The 16,173-nt window shown below is 34.4% G+C and overlaps 2 protein-coding genes across 3 annotated transcripts; both read right to left on the bottom strand.

Moving 5' to 3' along the window:
* Positions 1–1,973: 1,973 nt before the first annotated feature.
* On the bottom strand, positions 1,974–7,478 carry LOC113770647. The gene is made up of 3 exons (XM_027315174.1): positions 7,145–7,478; positions 3,981–5,281; positions 1,974–2,342 (listed from the first exon to the last, which is right to left on the bottom strand). The coding sequence occupies exons 1-3, from the start codon at positions 7,457–7,459 to the stop codon at positions 2,150–2,152; spliced, it is 1,809 nt and encodes a 602-aa protein (XP_027170975.1). The 5' UTR covers positions 7,460–7,478; the 3' UTR covers positions 1,974–2,149.
* A 735-nt stretch (positions 7,479–8,213) lies between these two features.
* Positions 8,214–14,378, bottom strand: LOC113770489. Of its 2 annotated transcripts, XM_027314958.1 has the most exons (3): positions 14,092–14,378; positions 13,953–14,058; positions 8,214–8,502 (listed from the first exon to the last, which is right to left on the bottom strand). In XM_027314958.1, exons 1-3 carry the CDS (start codon positions 14,267–14,269, stop codon positions 8,397–8,399), a joined length of 390 nt encoding a protein of 129 aa, XP_027170759.1. In that variant the 5' UTR covers positions 14,270–14,378; the 3' UTR covers positions 8,214–8,396. The 2 variants fall into 2 exon arrangements, with proteins under 2 accessions (XP_027170759.1, XP_027170758.1); XM_027314957.1 differs by having other exon boundaries at positions 13,953–14,375.
* Between the last annotated feature and the right edge of the window lie 1,795 nt (positions 14,379–16,173).

The following is a 16,173-nucleotide window of genomic DNA, read 5'->3' as shown; positions in this document are numbered from 1 at the left end:
GTTAGAAACAAATGATTCAAATTCTCAATTTCTAGGACATCTATTGACTTTTATATATTACTCGTAATAACTCTCGCACATGAATATATTTTTTCAAGATATAAAACCTTTAATATACTAAATTTTAGTGTAAAATTTTGATTATTGGCTTAATATAAACTAAAAAACTATATAATGAATAAAATTAAACAATTGGTAGTTGTACAAAACGTTTATTGTATACAAAGTAATTAAAAGTTTATTGTGCAATCTATAATTAAAAGTTTGTTGTATACAAAGCAATTATAATTTTTTATAATTATCGATAACTTTTTTGGGAGCTTTCTTAATCAATATGACATAATATAGTGAATTTAATCATCAATTTAATCTTTTATTTTCTCATTAACTATTTATAACCTTTTGTCTTCTTATTAATTGTGATTTTCTTCTAACCAATATGTATATAAAATATAGTTAACTTTAATTATCATGTATAATAATATAATAGTTGGAGATAGTTTTAACACATGCAATAATTGGTAATGAGGGAAATGATTGGTGGATATAATTGTAAATGGATAAGTTTAATTTTAATTACCGACATTTTTGAGATGTAATTTATTGAAACGTTTTATTTTTCTTATTAGTTTCATGATTGGAATGCATCATGAACTCTAATTAAAAGACATGAGGGTAATTTAATCATAATAAAAACGAAGATTAAATATGCTTACATTCTTACACTCCCTATTGCCAAAACTCATCAAACTTTTTATATAGTACTAATAATGATAATAATATGGTTTCAATTTCATATTATTCTTATGCCAAATCATAACCTTTGATCTGAGGCAGACGCAAGAGTAGACTTTTGGGTGGCAAGACTTGTGTAGATATATATTTGGAGGGGAAAATTAGGAGGTAAAAGTAATTTTATCCGAGGACACGGCTGAAAACTTCAAAATTTCCAAAGGAAAATGAAAGTAACTTCTAAAAGATCCACGGGAAAAGAATAGCAATAAGCAATTGTTTGGCTATAATTCAACCATAAAAACTTTGTTAAGGGCCTTTTTAAAAATTATAGCACACTTTTTGGCTATAATTAAGCTTCTTCCATCCCATTATGTTTTTCTTCCTATCAAGTGTAGATATGTAATTAAGTAGTTATATGTAGCAATTGGTTCTAGTATCAGGCGACCTTGGATATCATCACGTAGTTGCATCTCTCTGTATTACAGTATTACAGCTCAGTTAAATTCTCTAAATACATTTTTGTCCACGATTTCGGTTTACCAACTCTACAAGCCAAATTCTTCTGCCCTTGTATCACGTTTCCAGCTAAAAAGAAAAAAGTGTACAAAGGCAGGGATGCAGCTGTGCAAATCAACTTACCAGACGAGTTGATCTATAACACCTACATAACTCGCTCAGAAAGAGGGCATTCCCCTTGCTGTGAATACTAAAGTTTGACAAAGTATCATGGCCAAAATAAATTTTGTGAGTCCCCATTTGGAACATGTACCAATTTTCTTATGTTCTTACGTCCATCCAGCTTCAAAACAACATGCCAGTTTTCCTGCAGCTCACAGTTATCCAGCTCCAAGCAGCAGCCCTCACAGTGGTTACAAGCAAATTACACCAAATGTACAATCAATTGACAAGAAAAGATCATTATTTCTGGCTGTCAACAAAACATAGACATCGCAGAAGGCAACTAAACTTCAGACACTGCGATCAAAATATATGCAGGTTGAAATGAAAAGAATGAAGTACATCAGTCCATGGTTGAGCAAGTCGCGTAAACCAACTCAGAGCTAGAACATTTTGGAATTGGCAGGAGGATATCAAGCAGGAGACAATCAACTGTTTCCAGTCGAGATTGGTAAAACACACACCAAAGATCCACCAGCACCCCCAATGCATGAAACGGTCCTCAGTACAATGATGATGCATATTATGGCAAATGGAGAACTAATTTATGTCCAGGGAAATGTATAATCTACAACGGCTACTTCCTTAATGATCAAAAGAATAGATGTAAGATACAAGAAATATCTGTTTTTTTAAAAGCAGGATCACTCAAAAGGTACATGTATTTCTAAAACTCAAATACATGTGCACAAAACACAACGCAAGTTACAAAAGAAACCCATGATGAAGTTTAACTTCATGGAAAAGAATTAACACCTTCAGATTTTGCTGGGACTGAAAGCTTATCCTCTAGCATGAAAGAAAGATCATGCATCTGTGACAACAGCATTTCCACGTCTTCCTTGGTTTGGGTGGAAGCAATGTGGACATCTCCAATAGTGTCAGGTGCTGCCGAACCTTCACCCAAGTCACTTTTGGTGTCAATTACCCTAATGATGAAGTAGAAGGCACGTGAATTCCACAAGTAGAGCATATGTAGGCAAGTAAGACATATGCAAGTTTAGTGTATCAAATTGAAACCTCTATTAGAGCTACAAGCAAGTATAATTTTTTTTTTCCAACCCACCATCAGAACATGCTGAATGATTGAAATATGCCAAACCACCATCAGAACAACTTTCTCCAATGTTGATTGAAGGATTTCCAGCAATCTTAGAGATTACTAAGAAAGACAATAGGATCATGGGACTATATCGGAAGTAGCACCTCACATACAAGATCCCAACAGGATCTTCTGGGCAGCCAAGTGGGGAGGTTACGGAAGGTGAGGGGGGAAATACCCAAGGGGCATCTCCTTGAAGATCTAACTGCAATCTCTCTAAGGCTTCTTCTAACAATCAATTTAAAGTATATTGCGACTATCACCAACAAAGTAGATGGACTCTAGACCACTACTTCTTGCGACTCAACTATGAATACCCTGTTAGGGTCAAACTAGACAAAGCCTTAAAGACAATCCAAAATTAGAAATTTATTAAGCCTCTCACCAATCACTTCCTCAAGTCTCTTGTTCACCCAGGTTACTTGTAACCCTCAAAAGTCCACTTCCTCTCTCTTTTAATATTCCTCCATGTATCCACACCAGTATACTACTTGGTGTTGTTTCTACTGTTAAAAAATTTTTGGCTATCATCTTTAAGTGATGATATATTAGGTATCTTGAAGTGATTTGATTCCCTATTCTCTAAACCATAATTAACTGTTGACCTAAAAACTTCCCCAGAAAGGATACCACTATCATGGCCTCAAACATGCTCTCTTATAAAGGCTATGATATTGCACAACTAGGACAAGCATATGTTCAAAGTTTCATCAGACAGAAGTATCTATTGATACACTGGTTCTGGGTAAAGGGATGGCATGGAAATCTTCATAACTGTTTCCTATGTAGTTGCACAACTTGATACCAGGGAAAAATTTTCTTCAAAGTGTAATCCAGTTACCCTTCGTAGGTGCCATAATGCAGTAACTTTAAGCAATGATGAGGTGAAAAGAAAGTTAAGACATTCTAGAACTTCACCGACCAGTATGTGATCATCAAAAGAGCCAAACAGAGAAGAGGGAGGTGAATGCATAGCTACACCAACTACCAGGATGTCATACAAACATTTCCCACCTATTATGTACCTGGTCAAAGTAAATAGAAAATTTTCTTCCACTGCACATAGATAGATAAGCTTCCAACAATGTTTGTACTTCTTTACAGGAGGGACATCAAGTTATACAAAAGACTATTTACAGGTACAGATATTTCTTATAAAGTAGCCCAACTAGCAGATGTATTCATCGACCATTATCAATCAAATAGAATACATCTCCTGCACCATATCCCCAACTCATTTATCACCTCCACTAGCAATCTCTATAACAGAGTTTTTGAAATTATGAGAACAGACTATGGAGAGTCTCCACACACCGAAACCAAATTCATGGTAAGCATCCAACTTCTGGAGGACATTACATCCAGCTACAGAATCTATGTTTTTTATATGTATAACAAAGCAAGCACATAGCATAGAAGATATTAACAATTGAAATGATAATTTGGAACAAGAATGTACAAGTACCTGTCAGAAGCAGAAACTTCTAATCTGATGTTATTCACTTCTGCGGAAAGACCCCCTTTGCTAGATGAGCTCGGTAAAAGATTTGCTTGTGAAAAGCTACCAAAGTCCATTTCTTCCAAATCTTTGTCTGAGCTGAATACATTCAGTTCTGAAGTGCTTTCAGAAGCAGATTGCTCATGACTTTGTGTTGGAGCAGTTTGAGAATCTTGAACGTGAGTTGAGCTTGTGAAATCATTCCAATCATCAAATAAAACTACATCACCGCTCTTCATGTTATTTGCAGGTGTACTTGCATCACTTTGCCGTTTGTCAACCTGAAACCAATCAAAACTTGTTGAAGGATTGCTCATATGCTGTTGTGGAGAAATATCCTTCAGTTCGATGGTTGCGTCATGCTGCTCAGTCTGAGCAGCGGCATCTTTATTTAAATTATTCCACAGGTCATTGGAAGTCCAGTCACCAATTGAGGGAGAAGTTGCCAAATCAACCTTTTGATTTCCATCTTTGGACTCTTTTACAGGTCCAAAAACAGAGTCCAGTTGCAAAGATAAATCAACATTGGTCAGGTTGTCTTGTGGCTGAGCATCCTTCACTCTGATAGTTGGATCAGGCTGCTCATTCTGCACAGATGCCTCCAGTTTTGAGTTGTTCCACAGGTAGTCAGAAGTCCAGTGACCAATTGATGGAGAAGCTGCTGAACTATCCTCTAATCTTCCATCTTTTGACTCTTTCTTGGTTCCAAAAACTGAGTCTAGATGGGAAGAAATATCAACTTCAGATCCACCAAAAGGTTCAGGAGGTTTTGGACTCTCATGGTGAATAGTTGCAGCTGCAGAATCTGCACTAGGGTCAAATGAGTTGGAAGCACCAAACCGATCTCCAAAATTAGCAGACTGGAAATCTGCCTCCCATCCAGAAAAGGCATCATTTTTTTGGTATGTAGAGGACTGAACAGCTAACTCAGAAGGCTTAGAATTCTCAAAGAAACTAAGATTATCATGAGTTGCACCTCCTTTAGGTTTTGCAGTAACAACATTATTGCTTGTAACAGAGTGCTCCTCGGGAGCATTGGAAGCATCTATCCTTCTGGAATCGTGGAAAAAATTATCCAGGTCAATTCCAGTCAATTTCAAATAACTTCTCTCAACTGGATTCTGATTTGATAAATTTATCTCTCCTTTTGCTTCCTCAGCCGGCCAGCTTATTTTAAAATCTAAGAGCTCAGACAAGGAAATCTCAACCTTTGGTGCACTTTGCCCTCTGTTTAAATCACCTATTTCCAATGGTGGTCCAACAGTTTCCTGCAATATCGTAGACTAAATTCATTAGAAAGATGAATTGCCAAATGTTGTAGAATACACTGAGCTGCAAAAGGAAAAAGATTAGTCCGTAGACTCTTCCCCACATTTCCACCTCTGCACTCCTGGAGTACTAAGTACTCCCTCCGTCCCACTTTGATAGTCCTGGTTCTTTTTTCACACAGTTTAAGAAAAAGTAGTTAACTTTGTTGGAACAATCAATTTAGGTAGCTATTTTCCTAAAATACCCTCACATTAATTAGAGTACAACTTTATGGGAACTTGAGTTGATGGTAAAAAAAGAATAAACTCTCATTGAATGGGGTAGGTTTATAGTAACAATAACTTACATTGAATAAGGGTATTTTAGGAAAATTAAAATACAACTACATTCTTCAATTGGAAAGTAGACTACAATTTGGGACAGACGAAAAAAGAAAACAAGACTATCAAAGTGAGACGGAGGGAGTATATTATGGTTACAAATTTTATGTTCACATATTTTATGCTAACATGCATGATAGTCAATGCAAAAAGTGGAGATAAAAAATTTCTTTTCACCAGCCAGTATAGATTGCATCAAAGCATTAGAACTGAAAGTGCAATGAAACCAAGAATTCTTGACACTGAAAGTCTTCATTATAGAAAACTGCGCAATACCATGGTCTAGTTTATGCAGTAACAAAAGTCTAAGAGTAAAAAGAACTTCTTAATTTATCAAATGTAGGGCTCTCAAATGGAAAAGGAAATATCCAGAACCATACAAATTCTTACTTTACAACCTTGCCCTGTATTTGGCATGCTTCAAACAAGTGAAACAGTATAAGTTTTGGTGCAGCATCCACAACAAGAACAATGGGGATTTCAAGAATTTCACCTCAAGACGAATTTTTAGGCTGTCAGCAGTTTTTTCTGTCTGGTTTTAATGTATTAAGGTTAAATTTTCTAAAGAATTTTTTGTTTGATTTTATGAAATTCCAATTGATATGTTCATCATTGCCGAAATAGGCCACAAAAGTCCTTATGTGGACTTATGTTATGCAACAGAAGCGGGCGTGATTACATTTATAACCAACATGCAAATATTTGCAACTATATACCAACATGTACCTTCAGAAAAGTAGCAAACATGTATGCAAAAAGATAATATCTCTAAAAGATTTCCCTCATCTCTCCCATTTTGTGGACACATGGCGTTCACTTTTCTCTTCTAAGACATAAGTAGCTAAAAGCACTGTTCTTGACTTCTACCTAGTGCGATCAATTTTCACAATAACTGACTAACAAAACAATTAGACCTTAGCCATTAACATTGTATTCACCAAATCCACTGTTATTCACTCAACTGAGCTACTTAAAAGAAGACCAAGTAATTGCTTGCACTGTATTATCAACAAACTTTCCAATGAAGTTCAAATATTTTTCAACAGTGCTTTAAATTACCACACTTCAATAACTATACTAATGAACCATTTCCCTATATCCCATTTTACGCATGATAGCTTATACTCTTCAAAGTCTAACGCTTCCTCGGATTCGCCTACTACAATTTACTTCATATTTGACTAAAATAACACAATGAATCACAATACCCCTATCAGCAATTATTCTTGTACATTTCCAACTATTCAAAAGATCCCATTTGTATCCAAACCCTATTCTATAAACTCACAAAACTTCAATATAACTGACTATTCACCTTCAATTTCATCAAATATTTACACCCTTTTCACTAAATTAACCCCCCAAAAAAATCACGTCAGAACAAACAAAAATCAGCATAATCCAACTCAAATTATTCTAAAAAATTAATTAAATTTCGAAAAATAAATAAACTCAATTTTAAAATTGGAAAATTGAGCATACTGATCCATCAAGGTTGAGGGACTCGAGCAACCAGCGGTAAGCAAACGTGTCCTTAAACGAAATGCAGTCTGGAACGATGTCGTTTGGGCGGCCACAGTATATACAAAGAAGTGATTGCACCCCACGAAGAAGTCTTCCATTACAGTTCTTGCAGCGGAGATAAGGCGGTGATGGGTCGAAAATCGATACGGATTCAGATATTGAAGGCAAGGGCGGGAAGGATTTCTGGGTCGGGTCGTAGTGGGATAGTCCAGCTTCTGCTCGGGTCGCCCGTTTGAGTTGTTGGATCAGATCCGTCGGAAGCTCGTAGGCCATTGATTTCGGAGTTTGGGGAGCTTTGGGGGGGAACTAAAATGGAGAGAGTAGAATTTGCCAAAGCAAAATAAAGCAGACGAGGAAAGGAGCTTCAAATGCTTGTACATTGAATTTTATTCATTAAAGATTTGTACATCTCCGTGCAATGGGTTTATAAGGCCGATCAAACCGGTTAAACCGATATAAACCAATTAAAAGAACATTAGTTTTCGATTTAGCTCAAAACCAAGAATTTGGGAGGTTTCTATTTATTTTCCTAGATTTGCTTATATATCAATTATCAAGTTTTAAAACTTTCAGGGAAAATTTTTTATTTGAATCCGGAAACAAAATACAAACGAACAAGGAATTTAAATTAACTCTCAGATAAAAAGTCATATATAAAACTAGAAAACATATGTAGTGAAACAGGATGGGGGAAAGTGCAAATATTCTTTTTCTTTTTTTAAGATTATGATAATAGACAAAATAAAATGCTGGATAAGGTATAAAAAATTTGTAGGCATGATTCTAATAGTTGAGTAAGTAGGAAATTGAATTATGTTTAATAAAACTTTTTCTCTATTATACAAGTGTTTCATTTTAGTTTTGTAATAGATATAATTTATGAATAAGTTTTTTTTATACAATGTTAGTGTACATTTTTTTTAAACTAACAAGTTTAGATCATTATCACATAACATGAATTCAAATTTGAAATTCAAATAATATACATGTGATGTGCATCCATAACTGTTATTGTAAAAAAAAAAAAAAAAAAAACCACTACATTGTCAGTATATAAAAAGTTATACCATAATTTACATCATGCCTAGATTTTGATCCGTAATTAGTTCAAAATCAAATCTATACTTTCTATCATCTTGTCGAATAAAAAATACAAGAAAAACATGGTGCATCTTTAGAAGTTGACCACACATTTCATTGCCCATCAACTTCAGTCGGCCAACTCTTCAAGTGGCTTAAAATATTTTCCATCTATGAGATAGGTACCAATGCTAAGGCGAACAGCCCATACATCTTTGGGCTTCCTTGAGAGGATCCTGAAAAGATGCACAGTAGTTTAAGTATATAAGAGTTAGTAACAAAAATTCACATGCAAAATTGGCTAATTTACATTGCTAAGTTAGATTATATCCATGCAAAATTTTGCAAAAGCGATTGTTGATTTACCTTGTATTTTGCATTGTTGCCAATGAGAAGTTAATAGAGTAGAGGAGACAATCATGACTACGAAATTGTAGATCAAGTTGAATAGTTTTCACTTGTTGATTGAAATTGTATCCTTGTCGGACAATTTGTATGCTAATTTTTAGTCGTATTTGGCTTGTCATAATACTGATTTTATCATTTCTAGGAAAGCTTTTATGTTTTTGTGATTTTTTCTACCACATTTGAAGTAATTAAAGTACAAAGTTAGGACAATTCCTTTGGGCTATCTCAATAGGTTAATGAGCCTTCTTCCTCTGTAACTATTTACTTACTTCGGATCTCCATTTAATCAATAAAAAGTGCAACTCAAAATCAATAAAAATCAACATGACTGAGTCTTTGGAACTGTGCTTTTGTCTCATAATTCAACTTAGTTCATTTCTAGCAATTGATGGTTAATTATGAAATCTTTGAACCAAGCTAACACACAGAATTTTAAACAACATACATGCAGAAAGTTAGTAAATGATTATGAAAAAAACTTATTTGAGCGTGTAATGAACTCTCCAATCTTTGGAGCATATCATCTGTAGAATTTTTTATGCAAGCTACATTTCATGAAATCACATTTCTACAAATTATATGCCCCAAGGATTGGAAAATTCATTACATGTTCAAATAAATTGTTCATAATCGTTTAGTTCACCGAGTTACAACTATTATATTAATCAAATGGCATGGACAAGTTTACTAATGGACAATTGGAGCAATAGGGATGAAGCCTATTTTAGACATGGTTTACGGTTCCAGAATCGCCAGTTACAATACAAAGCCGACGATTTCGGTTCTTCTGAAAGGTGGAACTAAACCAACCCTTATCGGGATGGTTACGATTACTGTTACAATTCTTGTATATCCAATTTTAGTATGGTTTGTGTTTCAATTTTATTCCGATTACGGTTCCGATTTCTTTCTATTACAGTTTTGGTTTGTTTAGTTCTGCTTAAACACTTTTTATTACAAAATTAATTTTGAGAAAATATAACAATGAATGTAAGGAAAAAAATTTTATGACAAGTACCTCATTGTTAATTGGATTGAATTGGTCTTGGACTTTGGTGCATTTGATAAAACTAAAGTCTAAAAAATTGAAAGCTGAAATCTAAATTCTGAATTCATTAAGTTATTGAATTATTAAATATTAAATTAAATACATTTGAATATATATCATATTCAGTGATAAATGAATAACTTATCACTTATTTTTGGGAGCAAGTTTTGCCTAAAAAATTTAATACAATTTAATTAATTCAGATATTCAATTTTTGGTTATCAAACACATTTGAACATATTAAGATTTGAATCAATTAAGTTTAAGTGCTGAATTAGGTTATCAAACATGATCTTAAATTTGTTATAGGATCTAAGATTACTAATGAGATGGGACAATGAGTTGTCGGTCTAAGATTGGAGATGTCCGTATTATTTGCTAATTATTGATATTAAACTCTAAATTGGCCAAATAGGTTTAGATAGTAAGCGTTGTTTTAGATGGTTTAAACTGATCCTAAACCGTCCATTTAGGTTTCAGTTCCACTTTTTGGTGAATCTAAACCTAAACCTTTGGTCATGGTTATGATTCCGGTTCTAATTTGATTGCGGTTCCAATTCAACATACTGCCGGTTCGATTCTGATTCAAATCTAAACCCTATGAATTCCAGGATGATGCTGATGACCCTTCACATGATAGGGGTCGCTTGACCTAGGCTAAGATAGCCAGACCTGGGCTAAGACACCAAGGCTACGATGAAACTAGAATTACTAGAGTCAGGCTTTAATCAAGCCTGGTGAAGCCTAACTTAACTCATGATTAAAATCCACCTTATATTTAGACCCAAGTTCTTACTGGCCCGGTATTACACGAGCGTTGAGCCTTTTTTATGGCTGAACTAGGCGAGGTTGGCCGATCTGACACTATTGACAGTTCTAAAAAATTAAGGGTAAAAAACAAAAAAATTCCCCATAGTTTCAAACATACAAAACGACATCTCATATTTTAAACTAAATTGTAAACTAACAGAATTTGTTAAATTTAACAAAAATGACGGTCTCGGCCGTTAAACTTATTAGATTCCGTTAAATTTATCGGATTCTGTTAAATTTTTCGTTAAATTTACTGGATTCCGTTAAATTTAACGAATTCTGTTAGTTTACAATTTAGTTCAAAACATGAGGTGTCGTTTTGTATGTTTTGAAACCATAAAGGGCTTTTCTGTGTATTAAGTATACCACAGGGAAGCTTTTTTGTTTTTAACCCAAAAATTAATGTTAACTCTAAGAGTGGAAAATGAAATTAGTTCCAATTTTGTTATGCAACAAATCAATTATAAATGATACATTGATGGTGGATAATGCATGTGATTTTCATCTTCTAGGCACTCATAATTTGGCATGCTGCATTAGATCCTTAACAAAATAACAAAATATGTATGTCCCTCTTCATAGAAAAGTCCTAGTGGAAGGTAGCTCTAAATCTTGAATTACTACCATTTTAAATCCTCAAATATAACGCAAATGAATTATAATCCTATCTTAAATTTTGTTTTGCAAAGCTCAAATTAAAATGACACTGATGATTAAAATTTAAGAACTTTAGGGAAAGAAGATTCAAACTTGAAGGAGTAGAATAAAAGTTTCTTTTGATAATAAAACATAAATCAGGGCCTACAATGATTGTCATTCATATAAACAAAAACTACAGAGGAACTAAATACTATGTATAAGAAATTTAATATGGAGTTCAAATAATATTTACAAATATTATTTCATATGGAGTTCAAAGTACCATGGATATTTTGCTGGAGTTTCAAAATTCATCAAGAATTAGAAAAACCCCTTCCAATGTCACTAGTCAGAGAATTCAAAATCAAATGGTGGATTGGATTCAATCAAGAATTAGGAGATCAAACTAATGTGATAAGATTCTTGACTACTGGAGACAAACTAAAATGGACAAATCAACCAACCACTACTGCAACAACTACTCCAAAGAGGACAAGACAGCCAACTACTACTCCAACCACTACACCTACTTCAACCACTCCAAAGAAAGATAAAGAAAAGATGACAGATATGGCATCCGAGGAAATTGCAAGCAACAATCTGATAAAGCAAATGATGCAGAATCCCGAGATGCTCAAAGAATATTTGAATTATTTGCAAAAGCAAGATAAGAAAGAAGAAACAGACAAAATTGAGGAGTCAGCTGGATCATCCGAATCCACTTTTGATCCCTTTGGTGGACCATGCGGACAAGACTCAAATGACTTTTGAAAAAGATGTCGGCCACAATTCAAGAAAAGAAAATGAAATTCAAATGCAGATGAAATGCAAAGGCAGACATCCCTATAAATAGATTCAACATCAGAGGAAGAAGCATCGGTGAATAACCAAGCAATCCTCTTGTACAGTAGGATTGTTTGGTTATTCACCGATGCTTCTTCCTCTGATGTTGAATCTATTTATAGGGATGTCTGTCTTTGCATTTCATCTGCATTTGAATTTCATTTTCTTTTCTTGAATTGTGACCGACATCTTTTTCAAAAGTCATTTGGGTCTTGTCCGCATGGTCCACCAAAGGGATCAAAAGTGGATTCGGATGATCCAACTGATTCCTCAATTTTGTCTGTTTCTTCTTTCTTATCTTGCTTTTGCAAATAATTCAAATATTCTTTGAGCATCTCGGGATTCTGCATCATTTGCTTTATCAGAAAGTTGCTTGCAATTTCCTCAGATGCCATATCTGTCATCTTTTCTTTATCTTTCTTTGAAGTGGTTGGAGTAGATGTAGTGGTTGGAGTAGTAGTTGGCTGTCTTGTCCTCTTTGGAGTAGTTGTTGCAGTAGTGGTTGGCTGATCTGTTAATCTTAAATTTGTTAAAAATGTTTTATTTGAATTTAATTCTTCTTTTAGATTTCTTATGAAATACATTACTATTGTTACTATTAAAAATTCTGCAGTATCTGATTGAATTTGAATATTTCCTTGATCATCTTCAATTTCTTGTGTATGGTCTAATATTGATAACTTATCTTGAAGTGTTAAAACATTATCCCACCAATTTTTTAATTGTCCAGTAAATCCTGAGACTAATAATGTTGCAATATTTCTTTCTTGAATATTTTTTATTTTATAAGCTAATCTAGCCATTCCCATTTCTTGTAAATTATTTAATACTTCATATTCTGCTTTGCCATTTATATTCCATTCATAAATTGAGTCTCCATCATATTTAGTGGTACGAAATTTTGATCTTTCTTCATATTGGATATCCGGAAGGATAGGTTTTGGATAATAATTCTTTGTACTTACCATTTTCCAATTATTATTATTATTATTATTATAAATCCTTCTTCTTTTTATTTTATTTATTTGATTATCTTTGGTTTCTTCAAATTGTTTTTCTATTGGTAAAATTATATTTTCTTCGATTTCTGAATTTATTGATTCTTCAGATGAATTATTTATTTCTTCAGATGAATTGTCTTCTAGCTTCTCCGATAATTTCGTTAGTTATAACCTAAAGTGGAAATTATTTTGTATTAAAAAGGCCAAAAAAAAAGGACTTGTTTGCAATGTCATATTATTGCTTTCTTGGACCCAAAGCATATATACATGGTCAGGATAGAGCATTTGAGATTATTATATTGGTGCCTAATTAACTTAGTCCTGTAATAATTAATAATTGTAATGGAACACAATGAAACATACTTGTTTATGAAAAAAAATGAGAGAAAGATACAAATTTATGAAAAACTTGTTTATCAAGTGGCTCAAACAAATTTGTTTTGAAGTTAATGCTTTTTAGATAGAAGAATGATGATTAATTAGTTCTCCAATTTTTAGAACATTTTAGCTCGCCTAATTATTTCTTAGTTTAATTCTTTTCTATAACTCCAAAACTGTAAAACCCTCCTCCTTCATTAATATTCTAAAAAACCTGATAGAAAGTCTAATTCCAACATCTTCTTGTATGAGTTTTTAAAAAAATATGGTATACAATTTTAGCTTAATAAAAATTTTTGTGAAGAGGCAACCTTAAGCACAAGCAAATAATCACTCGAAACAACTATTTTTATGGTTCCTCTAGGAAATTTAGAGATTTTGTTTTGAAAGATTTTATGTGGGTAATTAATGATTCCTAGCAAAAGATGAAAAATAAAAATAAAAATTGAGATTAAAAATTAATATGAGTCCTTACATTAACTATCAATATTTTCACACAAACATTATATACACAAACATGTGAAAATCGAACTAAGCAAGAGGAGGGAGATATTACCTTCCTACATCACCAGGCTTGACTAGCCCTGCATTCACTCGAAGACACGGTACAGAAGCTGCAGTTTTAATCATCTTTGGAGCCTCAACTACTACAATAGGAGAACCAATTCCAAGTTTTGAGCCCTTTGAAGCCGAACCAATTCCAAGTTTTGAGCCCTTTGAAGCCAACTTCATCTCTTTTGATGGTTCTTGATCCAATTCGCACTTGGTAGCTAGACACTGGATTTTGATGCTTATGTACTGGGATGGTGATGAAGCAATGGTATTTGTGCTAGAATAAGGATATTTTGGCATGGAGGAAATGGAAAATGCCATTGATGAGGCTGTTTAGAGCAGTGTGGAAACTGGATATTGTGCTTGTGGTTCTTGATGCTTTTGTCAGTTCATATCATTTTGCAAAGAATGAAACCACTAGAGACAAGTTGCTGCTAAATTATGGACTACGCGTATTGGTCTGGAAACAACACATAAACCTTGTTAATATTTTAATTACAAAATGCCACCAAAGAGTATATATTCTCACTTTATACCCTCATACTTTTATTGATTGTTAATATTTTGGGTAAAATACATAAAACCCTCCTGTGGTTAAGGAAATTGACACGAAACTTCCTCATTGTTTAGAAACACCCACTTAACCCCCTGTACTTTGGACTTTTTAGGATTTTACCTGCTAACCAACTGGGAAGCCAGTAACAATATGAAATACCAAAGATACCCTCATTTATAATATCTGAAAAGGTACAGATGCAATTAGTAAATCTTGAGAGTACTTCATGTGTAGAGAGAGAAACCCTAAATCTACAACTAAGAAAGAGGTGTTTCTATGTAGATCGGTCTGAGTTATAGTGAAGATGAGTCGGCGTCTCTGTGCAGATTGGTTGAGGGTTGCAACGAATCGAGCATAGCTATTAACCAGGTAATCTCATATTTGAACCCTAAATTTCAGAGGAGTTGATTTGTTTGATGGCAGGTGTTTTCGTAGTAAATTGTTGTGGATATTTTGAAATTTGGTAAAAGAAGTATTCTTTGAAAAAAAAAAAGGGATATTTTGAACCCCAGTCGCACCTGCAGATGGATTCCCAGAGAGCGTCGAAGTGAGTAAGAGACCTCAATCTTCTGCAAGTCATACCAAAGCAGAGGATTGAGTCTATTGGAAGACGCAACAAGATGGAGAAGAGGTGGTCATCCGGTATTCTGCACACGGTCGCTGCTGTTGCACCTGATGATGATGATGATTCATTGCTGCTGCTGCTGCTTCTTCTTCTTTCAGCCATGGGTGGGAGGCAAGAGGGACCATCGGAGCGACTATCGGAGCAACCTGATTGCTGTCTGTCTGCAACCCTTTCCCCTTTCTTTACTGCCACCTGCTGGGCTACTGATTGGTCTGTCTCTTTACTCTTGTTTTGGTGGTGGTGGGGGGCCACTGCAGTGCCCACTGGGACTCTCTTGGGTGCGGGCAGAGGAGAGGGCTCTCTAGTTTTTTCTTTCTTTCTTCTTCCTCCTTTGATACCATAACTACTGTAAATTGTCTCTTCTTCGTCTTGCTTTGTTCATTCATTTTATGAATCAGCTGGCCACTGATTGGTCTCCACTTGTATCCGGGAGATTTTGTTAATCTACTTCACCGGTAGTAATTCTGGTTAGTACAACATTACCGCCATTTGGATGAAGAAAGGAGGAATACTCTTTTTTTTTTTTTTAAGAGGCAGGTAAAGTAGTTAGTTAGTTGTTGTTCTTTCCTTACAGTTGCTGCCGCCATTCTAGCAATCACTACCTCAATCTGGAGCTTGCTAACACCATTTCTTTTTTTCTTTTTTTTTTGTGCAAAGTCCAAACTTGGTGTGCTCAAAATTTGCCAATTCAGTCTTGCGTTTTTTTCAAACTCTGACGTTTTTTTGTCTTAGTTTTGTATTTTTCTGTCCATTTTTTCCATTTGCAGAACTACAACTATGGTGGGTTTCATTTGTAAGAGACATGGATGGCAAAATTGGAATGAAAACGAGTTTCTTCTAGTCACAGGTGACCATTAGGTCGCGTCAATATCACTCGCTAGCTTTCCAGCCGGTTAGCAGGTAAAATCCTAAGAAGTCCAAAGCACGAGGGGGTTAAGTGGGTATTTCTAAACAATGAGGAAGTTTCGTGTTAATTTCCTTTAACACAGGGGGATTTTATGTATTTTACCCTAATATTTTTAGTGCCACACAATTAACCATTTT

The sequence above is a fragment of the Coffea eugenioides genome, chromosome 5 (genome assembly GCF_003713205.1).
Source record: "Coffea eugenioides isolate CCC68of chromosome 5, Ceug_1.0, whole genome shotgun sequence".
Classification (NCBI taxonomy): domain Eukaryota; kingdom Viridiplantae; phylum Streptophyta; class Magnoliopsida; order Gentianales; family Rubiaceae; genus Coffea; species Coffea eugenioides.
Note: the sequence above shows the minus strand (reverse complement) of the source record. Positions and strands in the feature narration are given on the sequence as shown.

Coding starts and splice junctions, on each gene's coding strand:
- LOC113770647 (XM_027315174.1), bottom strand. CDS start 7,459: ATGGCCTACGAGCTTCCGACGGATCTGATCCAACAACTCAAACGGGCG. Junction 5,282..7,144: donor CCCTCAACCTTGATGGATCA/GTATGCTCAATT, acceptor ACGATATTGCAG/GAAACTGTTGGACCACCATT. Junction 2,343..3,980: donor GAAGTTTCTGCTTCTGACAG/GTACTTGTACAT, acceptor CTTCATCATTAG/GGTAATTGACACCAAAAGTG.
- LOC113770489 (XM_027314957.1), bottom strand. CDS start 14,269: ATGGCATTTTCCATTTCCTCCATGCCAAAATATCCTTATTCTAGCACA. Junction 8,503..13,952: donor AAGCCTGGTGATGTAGGAAG/GTAATATCTCCC, acceptor GCATCTTTTCAG/GATCCTCTCAAGGAAGCCCA.